This window comes from Rana temporaria, chromosome 1, assembly GCF_905171775.1.
Source record: "Rana temporaria chromosome 1, aRanTem1.1, whole genome shotgun sequence".
Classification (NCBI taxonomy): domain Eukaryota; kingdom Metazoa; phylum Chordata; class Amphibia; order Anura; family Ranidae; genus Rana; species Rana temporaria.
In genome coordinates this window covers 645,378,877-645,392,297 of record NC_053489.1, presented here as the reverse complement: position 1 = coordinate 645,392,297, position 13,421 = coordinate 645,378,877, and the positions used below count along the sequence as shown (strand labels likewise).

At 42.4% G+C, this 13,421-nt stretch overlaps 1 protein-coding gene across 3 annotated transcripts in view; it reads right to left on the bottom strand.

Annotated features, from left to right (window-relative positions):
- Positions 1-13,421, bottom strand: part of LOC120924528 (catenin alpha-2-like) — a 612,642-nt gene that overhangs the window by 216,020 nt on the left and 383,201 nt on the right. For all 3 annotated transcript variants that reach the window (XM_040335489.1, XM_040335490.1, XM_040335491.1), the window contains exon 3: positions 9,439-9,634. In XM_040335489.1, the coding sequence (XP_040191423.1) occupies positions 9,439-9,634 (196 nt within the window). The remainder of the gene's footprint in view (positions 1-9,438; positions 9,635-13,421) is intronic.

Below are 13,421 nucleotides of genomic sequence, written 5' to 3'. Positions count from 1 at the left end.
TGTGTGGCCTGAGGCTGGCCTGTCTGCAATCGCGGTTGCTCCTGAAGTCCCACCTTTGCACATGACCCCTATACGCCCAATCACAGTGCGCCGGACACTGAACAAACATGGCGGCCTCCTCCTATCCTCCGGACCGATGTCATGCAGGTGAGGAGGAACACGAACACAGACTGGGGAGAGAGGCAGAGAGAGAGAAGGAGGCAGAGAGAGAGACAGACAGAGGCAGAGAAAGAGAGAGACGGAGGCAGGCAGAGGCAGAGAGAGACGGAGGCAGAGAGAGAGAGAGAGGGAGACGGAGGCAGGCAGAGAGAGAGAGACAGAGGCAGCGAGAGAGAGGCAGAGAGAGACAGAGGCAGAGAGAGAGACAGGGCAGAGAGAGAGAGAGACAGGGGCTGAGAGAGAGAGAGAGAGAGAGAGAGAGAGATACTGTAGGCAGAACAGTATAGTGGTCAGTGTAGTATACAGTATAGTGGTCAGTGTAGTGTAATGGACAGTATAGTGGTCAGTGTATTTCTCAGTGTAGTGGACAGTATAGTGGTTAGTGTAGTGTAGTGGACAGTATAGTGGTCAGTGTAGTTCTCAGTGTAGTGTAGTGTACAGTATAGTGGTCAGTGTAGTGTGTAATGGTCAGTGTTGAAATCAAGTAGGTTAGTGTAGTAGTCAGTATAGGAATCAGGTAGGTCAGTACTATTGTATTTGAAGGGACTCTGGGAGTGCTAAAAGTCTGCAGGTTAGGGGGCGCAAATTACTTGCCTTGCCCCGGGTGCTGGCGTAAGTTAAGGAAGACAAGTGGAGTTCATAGGCTGTGGGGTGGACAGAGGGACCTGGCAACACCTCCCCACATGACCTCACATGCATCCTTGTTGCCCACCTAGCGTGGACCATTTGTTGCTAGAGGAGGCACTACACTGCCAAAGCCACACAAAAAGAGAAGCATGATCGCCACCATCTTGACAACGAGTGAAACAATGAGAGCAGAACACAGCCACAACCATATTGTTGATTGGCCCGGCCTGAATCCAAGGATTCCACTTAAGTAGGTAGGACAGGGACAGTCAAAGAGGCAGATGTGGCCTGGGGCTGTAAAATGACAATGTCTATAGAAATTCTCAGCCTTTAAAAAAACAATAGTAAGGTAAAGAGTATCTAAACACAAAAGTACTGGCTTTGAATTGAGTGTGAAAGTGTTGGAACCTTTGTCAGGTCTTATTTGTGGTCTGTATTTTCGCTAGCAAAATGGAGTCCCTATTCGACCTAATGATCAATTGGTCAAGTGAGGAACAAAAATCCCAAATTTTGAGTTGTCACGAGAATGGAGAGAAAATAGTTCCAATTAGGACACTAATAACATAAATAATCATTCCCCCACTATAGTAAAAAAAAAAATCTTGGGGTTTTACTTTGAATAATAATTAATTTGGCTTATATTTGAGAATTGTTCTCCTTGTGTGAATCAATTCACCCAATTTAACCTCATAGTTTGCACATTCACTCATCTCTATAGATCAGGGGTCTCCAAACTGTGGCCCTTTGCTTGCTTTTATCCGACCCTTGGGGCACTAATCCTCCCACACTATTTTGCCATCGAACACCAACAATGGAGCACCATTTTTCCCACTGACACTAATAGGGCACTATTCCTCCTTATGATAGCAACGATGGGGCACTATTCCTCTAACCTAATACCAAATGTTTACTTCTATTGATGCCAGAAAAAATTCCACTCCCGCTGGCCAAGATCTGGCCCTCCTGAAGTCTGAAGGACAGTAAACCGGCCCTTTTTTTAGAAAGTTTGGAGACCCCTGCTATAGATGATCTCTTTCCATCAAGTAGAAGTTGATAAAAATCACCCAGGTGATTAGTGTTGATCACAGTTAAAGAGAACCTGTCACTTTGCACACCCACTGAGAAATGCTCTTTATACCCATTGTCTGCCCCATTTGTCTGTCAGATCCATCAGCATAAATCCTTTAGGCCGCGTACACACGGTCGGTCCAAACCGCTGAAAACGGACTGAAGTTCAGTTTCATCGGTCCAAACCGACCGTGTGTATGGCCCATCGGTCTGTTGTCCTTCGGTCCAAAAAAGAGAACTTGCTTTAAAATCGAACCGAAGAACGCTTGACCGATAGGTCAAAACCGATGGTTAGTACACAAAAGCATCGGTTCAAAACCCGCACATGCTCAGAATCAAGTCGACGCATGCTTGGAAGCATTGAACTTCGTTTTTTTCAGCACATCGTGTGTTTTACGTCACCACGTTCTGACCTGATCGGTTTTGGAAACGATGGTGTGTACACACATCAGACCATCAGTCTGCTTCAGCGGTGAACCAATGAAAACGGTCCGTCGGACCATTCTCATCGGATGGATCGACCGTGTGTACGCGGCCTTATAGACTGCTGTCAGCAAAAGATGGTCTTAAAGACCTGCTTCCCTCCCCCCACATCCCAATGTTTGGGAATTATGATTGGGTGCTTAGGCTGAGCACTGCATTCTGGGATTAAAAAGAAAAATGTCACACATTCTCCCATACCGTATTCGGGAGCACCGGGTCTATTCAAGAGCTCTGACAGATAAATGGAGCAATGGGGGAGAAGGGGAAAGGTTTTAGAAGGTAGGGGCATCAGCTTTCAAGAGGACCTTTCCCTTTGTCTTGAATGAGCAAATTGACAGATCTTATTTAACATCTTCTCCAGGCCAGCATGTATCAGTGGGATTATTTAAAATCCTCAGAACCCTGCAGCTTTTCTACAATAGTTTATTTAAGACCCAGTCTAGCATGTCTGTAGTCTACAGTATATAAGAGCTTTTTAAAAGAAATGCTTGGTTTAATATACAGCAAGGAACCAGATAACTGATAAAAAAAAGACTCCATGAGAGAAGATGAAAGCACACCACAGCTGCTAGTGTGTGTAGAATAGCATTTTCTGCCCCGTTCATTGTCCACTGTACATTCCTCACTTTGCCAGATAGGAGGCGGCGAGGGCGATAACACTCAGACAATTCTTCAGAAAGACAGTTCCTCTCGCCATGTACTCTCAGTCATGCTCTTTTATGCCCTAGAACAGTAACTACTGCTTTGTATTGATTTACAGGGGCTATGAGACAGAAAACGAAGAGCTCTGCGAGAAGGATTTTCAGAATAAATATTTACCAAGCTCTTATTATTTTTACTTCCTGCTCTGTTGGCAAACCCTGTTCTGTTCCTGTTCTGGGGAAACCAAGAATATTGATTAAAAAACAAAAGAAGTGTTCGTAAGAATGGATTTGAGTAAACTATAGGCAAAGTTTAAGGTAACATAGATAGTAATTATATTTAACAAATCACTTGTATCTTTACATTATAGATTACCAAATATTTTTGAGTTCAACAACAGTGACATATAATTCTTCAATGTAATGCTAAAACGCGCCTTTTAATGTGGACCTGTACTCGTATAGTCATATATAGTAAACCGGGCTGAAGAAAAATATTCAAGTACATTATTTGTCCAAAGCATTGCTATAAAGTTGTCCCACCCTTTGGTTGTGGCTATTGCAACCCTCACTCTTCTGAAAATGTTTTCTCCAAGGTTTTGGAGGGTGTCTATGGGAAATTACACTCATTAAGGCCCCTTTCACACATGTACGACTTGTCCCACAATTTGGGACTGCAAAGTAGCATGACAAGTCGTTCCCCATGATTTCCAATGACAACCATTCATATTAGTACGACTTCAAGTCGTTCTGACTTCAAAGTAGTCCCTGCACTACTTTGGTCTGATTTTGAGGTCAATTACACAGGCATTCCTTGAAATTGTGGCCGCAAAATTGCGGTAAAACTGCGCAACTTTGAAGTCACACAAGTGTGAAAGGGGCCTAAGACTGGGTTCACACTTGTACGACACGACTGTCATCCTACTTTGCCCTGCTACATCTGTCCTAAATTGGTCCTACTTCCATCCGACTTGAATGAACAAGATAACATTTTGCTCCGACTTTGAGATAGTAGGACTTGTCTTTTGACCAATCAAAACAATCCCAATGTGACATAAATTATTTTTACTGCTGCTGTAATTACCATGTTGGATGTTACTACCGTGTTTCCCCGAAAGTAAGACCGGGTTTTATATTAATTTTGTCCACAAAAAACACACTAGGGCTTACTTTCGGAGTAGGGCTTATTTATTTACAGAATGTACAAATTTTACAAATATTCTGTGTCCCCCTGTCACCCCCCCCCCCCAACTGTCAGGTCAGGAGTCATTACGGTATTTTAAGAAAGACATCTTGGCACTGTATCCGGTGCAGTACCATAGAAAATACCTTTTACCGTAGGGTGTACCGGTATTCACCTGCTCTTTCGTTATCCAGGAGGAGAGAGTGAGAGAGAAGAGCTCCGTGCGCTGAGGAGGAACGGGCTGAAGACGTCAGGCGGGAGGAGAGAAGGAGAGAGAAGAGCCGAGGTCACCTGTCATCAGCTCGCTCCGTGCAGTAAGAAGGGATGGGCTGAAGATGTCAGGGGGGAGGAGAGGAGGAACGAGAAGAGCCGGCCCGCTGCTTACAGTAAAGAGGGACGGGGTGCAGATGAGGTGAGAAGAGGGCGGATCAGCAGTGGCTTTAAACATACGGGACCATATTTTTTAACACAGTAATAAACGGAAACACTGCAGCAATGTATAGGTTTGAAAAAATAGATTTTTAATGAACTTTGACTAGGGCTTACTTTCAGGGTAGGGCTTATATTGCAGCCCGCTCTGATAATCATGCTAGGGCTTTCTTTCGGGGTAGGGCTTTCTTTCGGGGAAACACGGTAGTTGGATGGTTAGAACAAGGATCCTACTTTGATCCGACTTCAATGATATTTAATGGGCTGAAGTAGGACCAAAGTCTGATCAAAGTAGTACAGGGAGCATTTTCAAAGTCGGACCGACTTGTGTTGGACCAGTTAAGACGGCTCTCATAGGGAATCATTGATTTGCACACGTCAATGCAACATGAGCTCCCAATGTCGGAGCGTTTCTCGTACCAGTGTGAACCCAGTCTAAGCCAAAAGATAATTTGCGGGGTCTAGTACGGGTGTTTGGATGAGAAGACTTGGCTTGCAATCATTGTATCAATTTATTCTAAACGTGCTCAGGAGGGTTGCGTTCAGGGCTCTCTACAGGCCACATGAGCTCCTCTACAACAAACCATGTCTTTATGGAACTGACTTTATGTACAGGAGCACAGGACATACATCGCACAGGCAAGCTCTTCTCTCTTCCTTCCACCTTCCCACCATCTTTCATTGTATTGTTCTAGTCCTAATTAAAATGTCATAATTACCATCCATCCCAGAGACAGCCTCTATTTTTAAAAATGTAGTCCAAGGATTTGTTTTCACATGGTAGTTTCAGATCTTTTATTATTTTCATCCTCTAAGGATTTTCATAAGAATAGCTCTAAGAATAGTTAATATTCTAAGAATAGTTATAATTAATAGAACTTTGGTTAGAATACGTCGCTTCGCCCTTTGGCCACTAGGGGTGCGCGCGCCTGCTGCCTCGTTGCCGGAGCCAATGCGGGTGCCTGGCGGACGGGATGACCGCCGGACACCCGCAATCGCTTGTGACAGAGAGAGAAATGGGATCTGTGTGTATAAACACACAAATCCTGGTTCTTTCTGGGGAGAGGAGACTGATCGTGTGTTCATACAATTTATAAACACCGATCTCTCTCTTCCCCTAGTTAGTCCCATCCCCCCTACAGTTGGAACACAGTGAGGGAACACAGTTAACGCAGTTAACTCCTTGAGCGCCCCCTAGTGTTAACCCCTTCCCTGCCAGTGATATTTATACAGTAATCAGTGCATTTTTATAGCACTGATCACTGTATAATTGTCACTGGTACCAAAAATGTATCAAAAGTGTCCGATGTGTCCGCCGCAATATCATAGTCCCAATAAAAATTGCAGATCACCGCCATTACTAGAAATAAAACAATAATAGTAGTAAAAGTGAGATAAATCTAAACACGATCGGTCAAACCGATGAGAACGGTCTGATGGACCGTTTTCATCGGACAGAAGCGATCGAGTGTAGGCCCCATCGGTTATTTATCCATAGGTTAAAAAAAAAGCAATCTTGTTTTAAATTTAACCGATGGATACCTAACCGAGAGAAAAAAAAAACTATCGTTTGTAGGCACATCCATCGGTTTAAATTCCACGCATGCTCAGAATCAAGTCGACGCATGCTTGGAAGCATTGAACTTAATTTTTTTCAGCACGTCGCTGTGTTTTACGTCACCGCGTTCTGACACGATCGTCTTTTCAACCGATGGTGTGTAGGCACGACTGACCATCAGTCAGCTTCATCGGTTAACCGATGAAAACGGTTCATCAGACCGTTATCATCGGATGGGCCGATCGTGTGTACAGGGCATATAACTTTTGCGCAAACCAATCAATATAAGCTTATTGCGATTTTTTACCAAAAATATATAGAAAAATACATATTAGCTTAAACTGAGCAAAAATTTGCTTTTTTTTTATATTGGGGATATTTATTATGGCAAAAAGTACAAAATATTGTGTTTTTTTTTTTAAATTGACGCTCTACTTTTGTTTATAGCACGAAAAACTAAAAATCGCAGAAGTGATCAAATACCACCAAAAGAAAACTCTATTTGTGGGAAAATAAGGACGTCAATTTTGTTTGGGTACAGTATCGCACGACACAATTGTCAGTTAAAGCGACGCAGTGTCGTATCGCTAAAAAATGGCCTGGTCATTGAGCAGCCAAATCTTCCGGGGGTGAAGTGATTAAAAACAAAGTGACAGGTCCTCTTTAAGTAAAAGAAAACATTTTAAAAACAGAATAAAAGCACACTTTTTTTTGTAAGAAATAAAGAAAAAAAAGACAATTTCTTTGCCACATCTTTGTTCTGCCTACTAGAAAGACGGATTTACTTCTCTGCATATAGATGAAGGAAAAAAATCATATTACATTATACATATTATTCTGAAAGGCTTGAATGGTGCACACCAATAATGAGCTACTGTATACCTGTGACTGATATCAAAGTAAAGAACATTCCCTTTACTGGATGGATGGAGTGAGTAGAGGCAGAGCTATAGCCTGGAGTCTTCTGATGTCTCTCCCCGCTAAATATTGTTTTTCTTAAGGATTTGCACTTCAATCATAGCCTGATACATGGATTTACATGACTATATTTGTGTATTTTCAGTACCAAGCTCTCACAGGTCTTGGGGAAAAAAATGAAATTTTGGTTGAAGAGGATCTTCCCATGTTGAAATATTTTCACAAAAAAGGCTGATGTAAGTTATAGAAGGCTTCCGCATACTTAATTTTTTTTAATGTTTTGCCTCTCGCTAAAAACATTGGCGTAGCACAAGAGGAAGAAACAGAACTGTGGTCAGATAATAACTATTCACAAAATGAGTAAAAATTATGAAAGGCTTTGTGTATGTTTTGAGAGATTAGATTAAAATAACTATTGTCTATAGATTTGAAATACTAAGCTAGTAGGCAGGTAGAGGTTACTGCTGTCCCAGCGGGAAGTTAGTGGTTAACTGCAACTCCCAGGCTTTTCTTGGTGGGTTTTTCTTGGGGCCGACCCACCAGCCCTGTGTGCTATAAAAGGGGGCCTGAATCAGGGGGATTTCCACACACAGAGAAATGCTCTTCATGATGCATTTGCCAGAGTCTGGATAGCCTGTGTCCTGCCGAAGATGGAGCTAAGCTTTAGACATGGACTTAACTAGTATTGGACTTTTGCTTGAACAGGTATGCTGGGGCGGCTACAAGCCTGATGTTAGGGACTAGAGCACAGGGCTCAAGTCCTGCGGGAATGCATGGGAACGGAGTTCCTGCACTTTTTTCACAGCAGGAACTCAGTTCCCTTTGTAGGACTAGAGCAGCCGAGAGCAGCTGAGCCGCCCGAGCCAATCCTTCACTAAGCAGCAATGCCCAGCTCGAGTCACTGTCAGGGGCAGGCAAACCTTAGTAATCCTTTAAGCTACTGGCCGCCTCCTGTATATGGATTCATCAGGTAGTGTGCGGGTATTCCGTCACTTCCTCGATGCAGCAATGTCTCCTGGGAGCTTTTGTCATTGTTCCCAGGAGACATTGCGGAGGTCTGCCGCAAGTTATCACGGGATTTAGAAAGAACTTGCTTCGCGCGGCAGACCTCCACAATGTCTCCTGGGAACAATGACAATATAATATATTCTCCATATAGAGGAGGTGGCCAGTAACATAAAGGATTACTAAGGTACAGTGGATTGAAAAAAACAAAAACGTGGTTTAGTAATTATGCATATGAGTGTATCATTTTTTTTTTTTTTTTTGGTGGGGGAGTGGATCTTGGGTGGGAGTTCCCACACTTTTTTCCCCAGGACTTGACCCCTGGACTAGAGATGTTAGGAAATGTCTGCACTTTATCTTGGACTGTCATTTGTCATTATCATCTTGTTAATTTATTCTTCAAGTAAAATGTTTGAAACTTTGCCTTTGTCTGGTCTGAAGTTACTAAAGGGGTGTAATGCAAGTAACCAGCACACATAGTCTACCGCTCCGGTCACTAAACACATTGGGGTATAAAGACAGTGGTACATAAGTTAATTTAGTGTGAAGATACAAGTAGTTATCAAGGGTAAGGAAGGTTCTTTAGCAGCCTGTCGTTAAGCGTGTAAATGTTGTAGGTGAGATTGCCTCTTGCAGCGAGGGAGATGTTGTCCTCACTCCTTTGGAAGTGATTCATCTGCCATGGTGCCTAGCGTAGCCCAAAGGAACTGATTCCGGGGTAGGCCTTTCAAGTGACCCTTGCTTGGTGCCAAATGAGGAAGGAAACATGGAGGATGTGGGAACCACCCTATCACCTTGACCCACCCCTGCTCACAAGGCTATTATTAGTACAATCCTAAGCAAGAAGGAAAAGGGGAGACATGATTGAAACCTTTATAAATATCAAGAGAGTGAATAGGGTTCATGTGGGCAGTGTATTCAATATGTAGCCAAGATACACCTTGAAATTGATTTGCATCTCATTTGGCATAACGCATTCAATTCATTAGAAAATAAATTTTTATGAGGCTGGTTCACATATCTGCGGTGGATTCGCAATGTGCAGTGCCCAAAAAACATGTGCGTTTTCAAGCCAATGCGTTGCAGCTCAGGTGCGAATTCAGGCCCATTGTCTTCTAGGGGAATGCATCTGATTTGCATATGTTCTGAACAGGCATTCTTTCCTTCTCTTCACTACACCTCCCCCTTCTCCCTCTAATTCGTACCTACAATGCAGAGGAATGCGCTGAAAAGCGGCTTCTTCTCTTTGCACAGAGAACGGAGCTGGAATTCGGCGCACAAGTGTGAATCCAGCCTCAAAGTAAAAATGGAGCCCAAGTCCATATTGTCCATTGTAGGACATCCCTCCACATAACGCACACTCATACCTTGTTTCCGGACATCTTCCACAGCGGAGATTAGCTCCTCTTTTAGATCCTGACTCTCTTTAGCGATCTGTTCCCCCTTTTCCAGAAAGTTCTGGGTGGCTTGCTCCACCGATGCTGCAAGCACATGGGCCTTTTTAGATCGACCTTTCTTTTTACCGGAGGGGCCCTTGCTACTGGTGTTTACCAGGGTTGTTACCTGTAAGAATCAAGAGAAAACATTTAGAAGATAAATATACAATAGTAGCTGGATCAAGCCTGTATATGATTTAAAGCTTTCATTGCAACTGTCCCAATTTTGGAAGGACTTTTAGGATTAGTAGGCCACATGACTGTCTAATGCCGTGTACACACGATAATTTTTCGGCATGAAAAAAAAACGATGTTTTCGGCATGAAAAAAAACGATGTTTTTTGGCATGTAGAAAAAACAAAGTTTTTCCAAGTTCATCATTAAAACGACGTTGCCCACACACCATCGTTTAAAAAAAATGCTCCAGCAAAGCACGGTGACGTACAACACGTACGACGGCACTCTAAAGGGGAAGTTCCATGCGGATGACGCCACCCTTGGGGCTGCTTTAGCTGATTCCGTGTTAGTAAAAGACGATTCGCGCTTTTCTGTCTGTTACAGCGTGATGAATGTGCTTACTCCATTACGAATGGTGGTTTTACCAGAACGAGCGCTCCCGTCTCATAACTTGCTTCTGAGCATGCGGGGGGTTTTTAACGTCGTTTTAGCCCACACACGATCATTTTTTACAACGCGAAAAACGACATTGTTTAAAACGTTGTTAAAAAATGCAGCATGTTCAAAAAAAAATGTTGTCGTTTTTCAGAACCCGAAAAATTCTGTGAAGCCCACACAAGATCATTTTAAATTACATTTTTTAAAAAACATGTTTTTTTCATGCCGAAAAATGATCGTGTGTACGCGGCATAAGGCTTGAAAAGTGCATTAGGACCTTATTGGTTACAAAATCTGTTAACCTAACACACTTTATAAAGCAAAACATACACAACCACAAGAGAAATTTGAACTATTAGCAAAAGACAGAAAAAAAAAAACCCCGCACATTCCATTGGTACTGTGTTTTCTTGGTGGATCATGATGAAAGATAAATTCTTTACTTGAAGAGAACAAAAACACATCTGTAGCCCTTGAGCAATGGTTCTCTTTTCTCGGATTCCAGATTGTTGCAAGGATTTTAATCTTCAATTACAGAAATAGATTTCTTTCACAGGCCCAAGCCAAGTTTGTTCAGTAACCCATATTTTACCTGAATCTAGCCGAACAGAGTATAGTTGTTGTAATGCTTTCCTTCGCCACCAACTGTCGTCCATGCACTGTGTGCTGCAACAACACACCTGCAATCCTCTAAAGCTGGCCACTGGGCTGAACTAAGAATGGATGCACAAATCTCCCTCTGCCAGCTATTATATATTTTGACAGCCGGCAGCCTCTTTAAGTTGGCCATACACAAGTTGAATTCCGGGCAGTTCCTGCTGAGGCTACCCAGCTCGACAAACTTCAGGAAATTTAAAGCGTTGGGTGGAAAATGGTTGGCTCAACGCTGTATTATGGCCTAGGCCAATAAGGGCAGCACTTTGCAGGGGGCAGCACGGAAAGAGTCCCTGCCGACTTGCGCTACACTGTTAGTGTAACGCAAGCTGCTTCTAATTTTGACTGTCCTATCATCCTGGACCACAAACCTTCCCCACTTAAACAGAAAGGGGTGTGGCCTTGACAGGAAGGATGGGTCATATTTACATTATGTGGTGCTCGAGTTTAGTCAGGCTTAGGGCAGCACAAAACTGAAATACACTACTGGGTTGGCTGAACAGTGACTGCAGGCAATAAGCTGCAGGCACTGTTCAGGTTGTCAGAATACCCAAAAACCTGCAGCTGATTGGTTTCAGTCATCTATTGATACGCCGTCGTAATTTTTAAATTGCAGCGTCGTATCTTTGTTTTGTATCTACAAAACAAGATACGATGGCATCTCGGAGGGATCCGATAGGCGTATGTCTTAGTACGCCGTCGGATCTTAAGGTGCAATATTTTGGCGGCCGCTAGGCGGCGTCCCCGTAGAATTCTGCGTCAAGTATGCAAATTAGCTATTTACGGCGATCCACGAACGTACGTCCGGCCGGCGCATTTTTTTACGTCGTTTTCGTTCGGCTTTTTCCGGCGTATAGTTAAAGCTGCAATATGGTGGCGTACTCAATGTTAAGTATGGCCGTTGTTCCTGCGTCCAATTTTGAATTTTTTATGTCGTTTGCGTAAGTCGTTCACGAATAGGGATTTGCGTAGAATGACGTTACCGCCGTGAGCATTGGCTTGTTCCGGGTTAATTTCGAGCATGCGCACTGAGATACCCCCATGGACGGCGCATGCGCAGTGCAAAAAAAACGTTGTTTACGTCGGGTCACGACGTATTAACATAAAACACGCCCCCCCCATTACATCCATTTGAATTCTGCGCCCTTACGCCGCCAAAGATACACTACGCCGCCGTAACTTATGGCGCAAATTCTTTGTGGATTTGAAAAAAAAAAATAAGTTGCGGCGGAGTAGATACGCTGCGCCCGGCAGATTCTTACGTGCAGGTACGTGGATCTGCCCCTTTTTCATATACTGCAGGGATACATGAAATTATTAAAATAAATTGCATATCCACCAAGTCAACCCACCGCGTTTCAACTTTTATAAAGTCTTCATCAGGGGAAAGAATATGGAAGCAATCCTACATACATAAAAAAAGCAAAAGAAAATGCATAATGAAATTTATATCAAATTTTGCCTGATTGTATATGATTTTACTATTTTCATATGACATTCAAAGAAACTATAATGCATTTACAAAGACATGACTGGATGCCCCAGTGACTTATGATTCTTATAGACATTTGTTAATAATTATAAGATTCTTAATCTTAATTATTAACAGATGTCTATACTGTAAGAATCTATAAATCATAATACCTTTCAAAACATTTTATGTATCAGCTAAAGTGTCCCTATGCTTTTATTCAATTCAGTGAATGTGAGCCTACTATGTTGCCTTCTGCTTGATAGCCATTGATCTTTTGTGGGTCTTGAGGCCTGGGTTGGGCTGAGATCCACGTGGTCTGCACCACTGAGCCATTACCTGTCCGTCTGGACATCCAGTCACGTTCATATCTTTGCAAGTGCATTATACTTGCTTTGAATGTCATATGCACATAGTAAAATCATGTACAATCTGGTAAAATTTCGTATAAATTTAATTATGCATTTTATTTTGCTTTTTGGGATTGCTTCCACTTCCTTATCCCCTGGTGAAGACTTTATATAAGTTGAAACGCGTTGGGTTGACTTGGTGGATATGCAATTTATTTTAATAATTTCATGTATCCCTGCAGTATATTTATATTGTGGGAATGGTATAAGATCAGGAAATGAAGTGTCTAGACCAGCCGATTTTAAACCTGTTCAATAAAACATTTTTTACTTTTTATTTCCTTTAGTTTTATATGTATATATACCGAGATATAAACAAGGAATTATTTTAAAGTGCTTTCACTGCGTGTTCAAGATATCTAAAATTATTAACTTACGTCATTTGGAAACAGACACTCTTTAAAACTGTAGAGCTCCTTTAAAGCAGGAAATAATTGTCTTTTGAGAGTTGCTACACATAACTTTTTTCCACCTTCACACTTCATACAAGTGTCAATAAGTATGCATTAATATTCTTTTTTTTCTTTTTACTTTCACAGTCCTAATGGATCACCAAACCGCAGGAAACAGCCAACGACCTGGATAAAGGCGCTGCTGACATTTAACTGTACCGCCTTTTGCTTCCAGGTTTAATGCCAACCTTACACTTGAATGCGCGTCCTTATTGCCTCACTGATTATACTAATAGCATCCCACCCTCCAGCTATAATCCTGCATTGCAAAACAAAAGGAGACTTCAAAGTAGCACTTTTGCAATCATACAG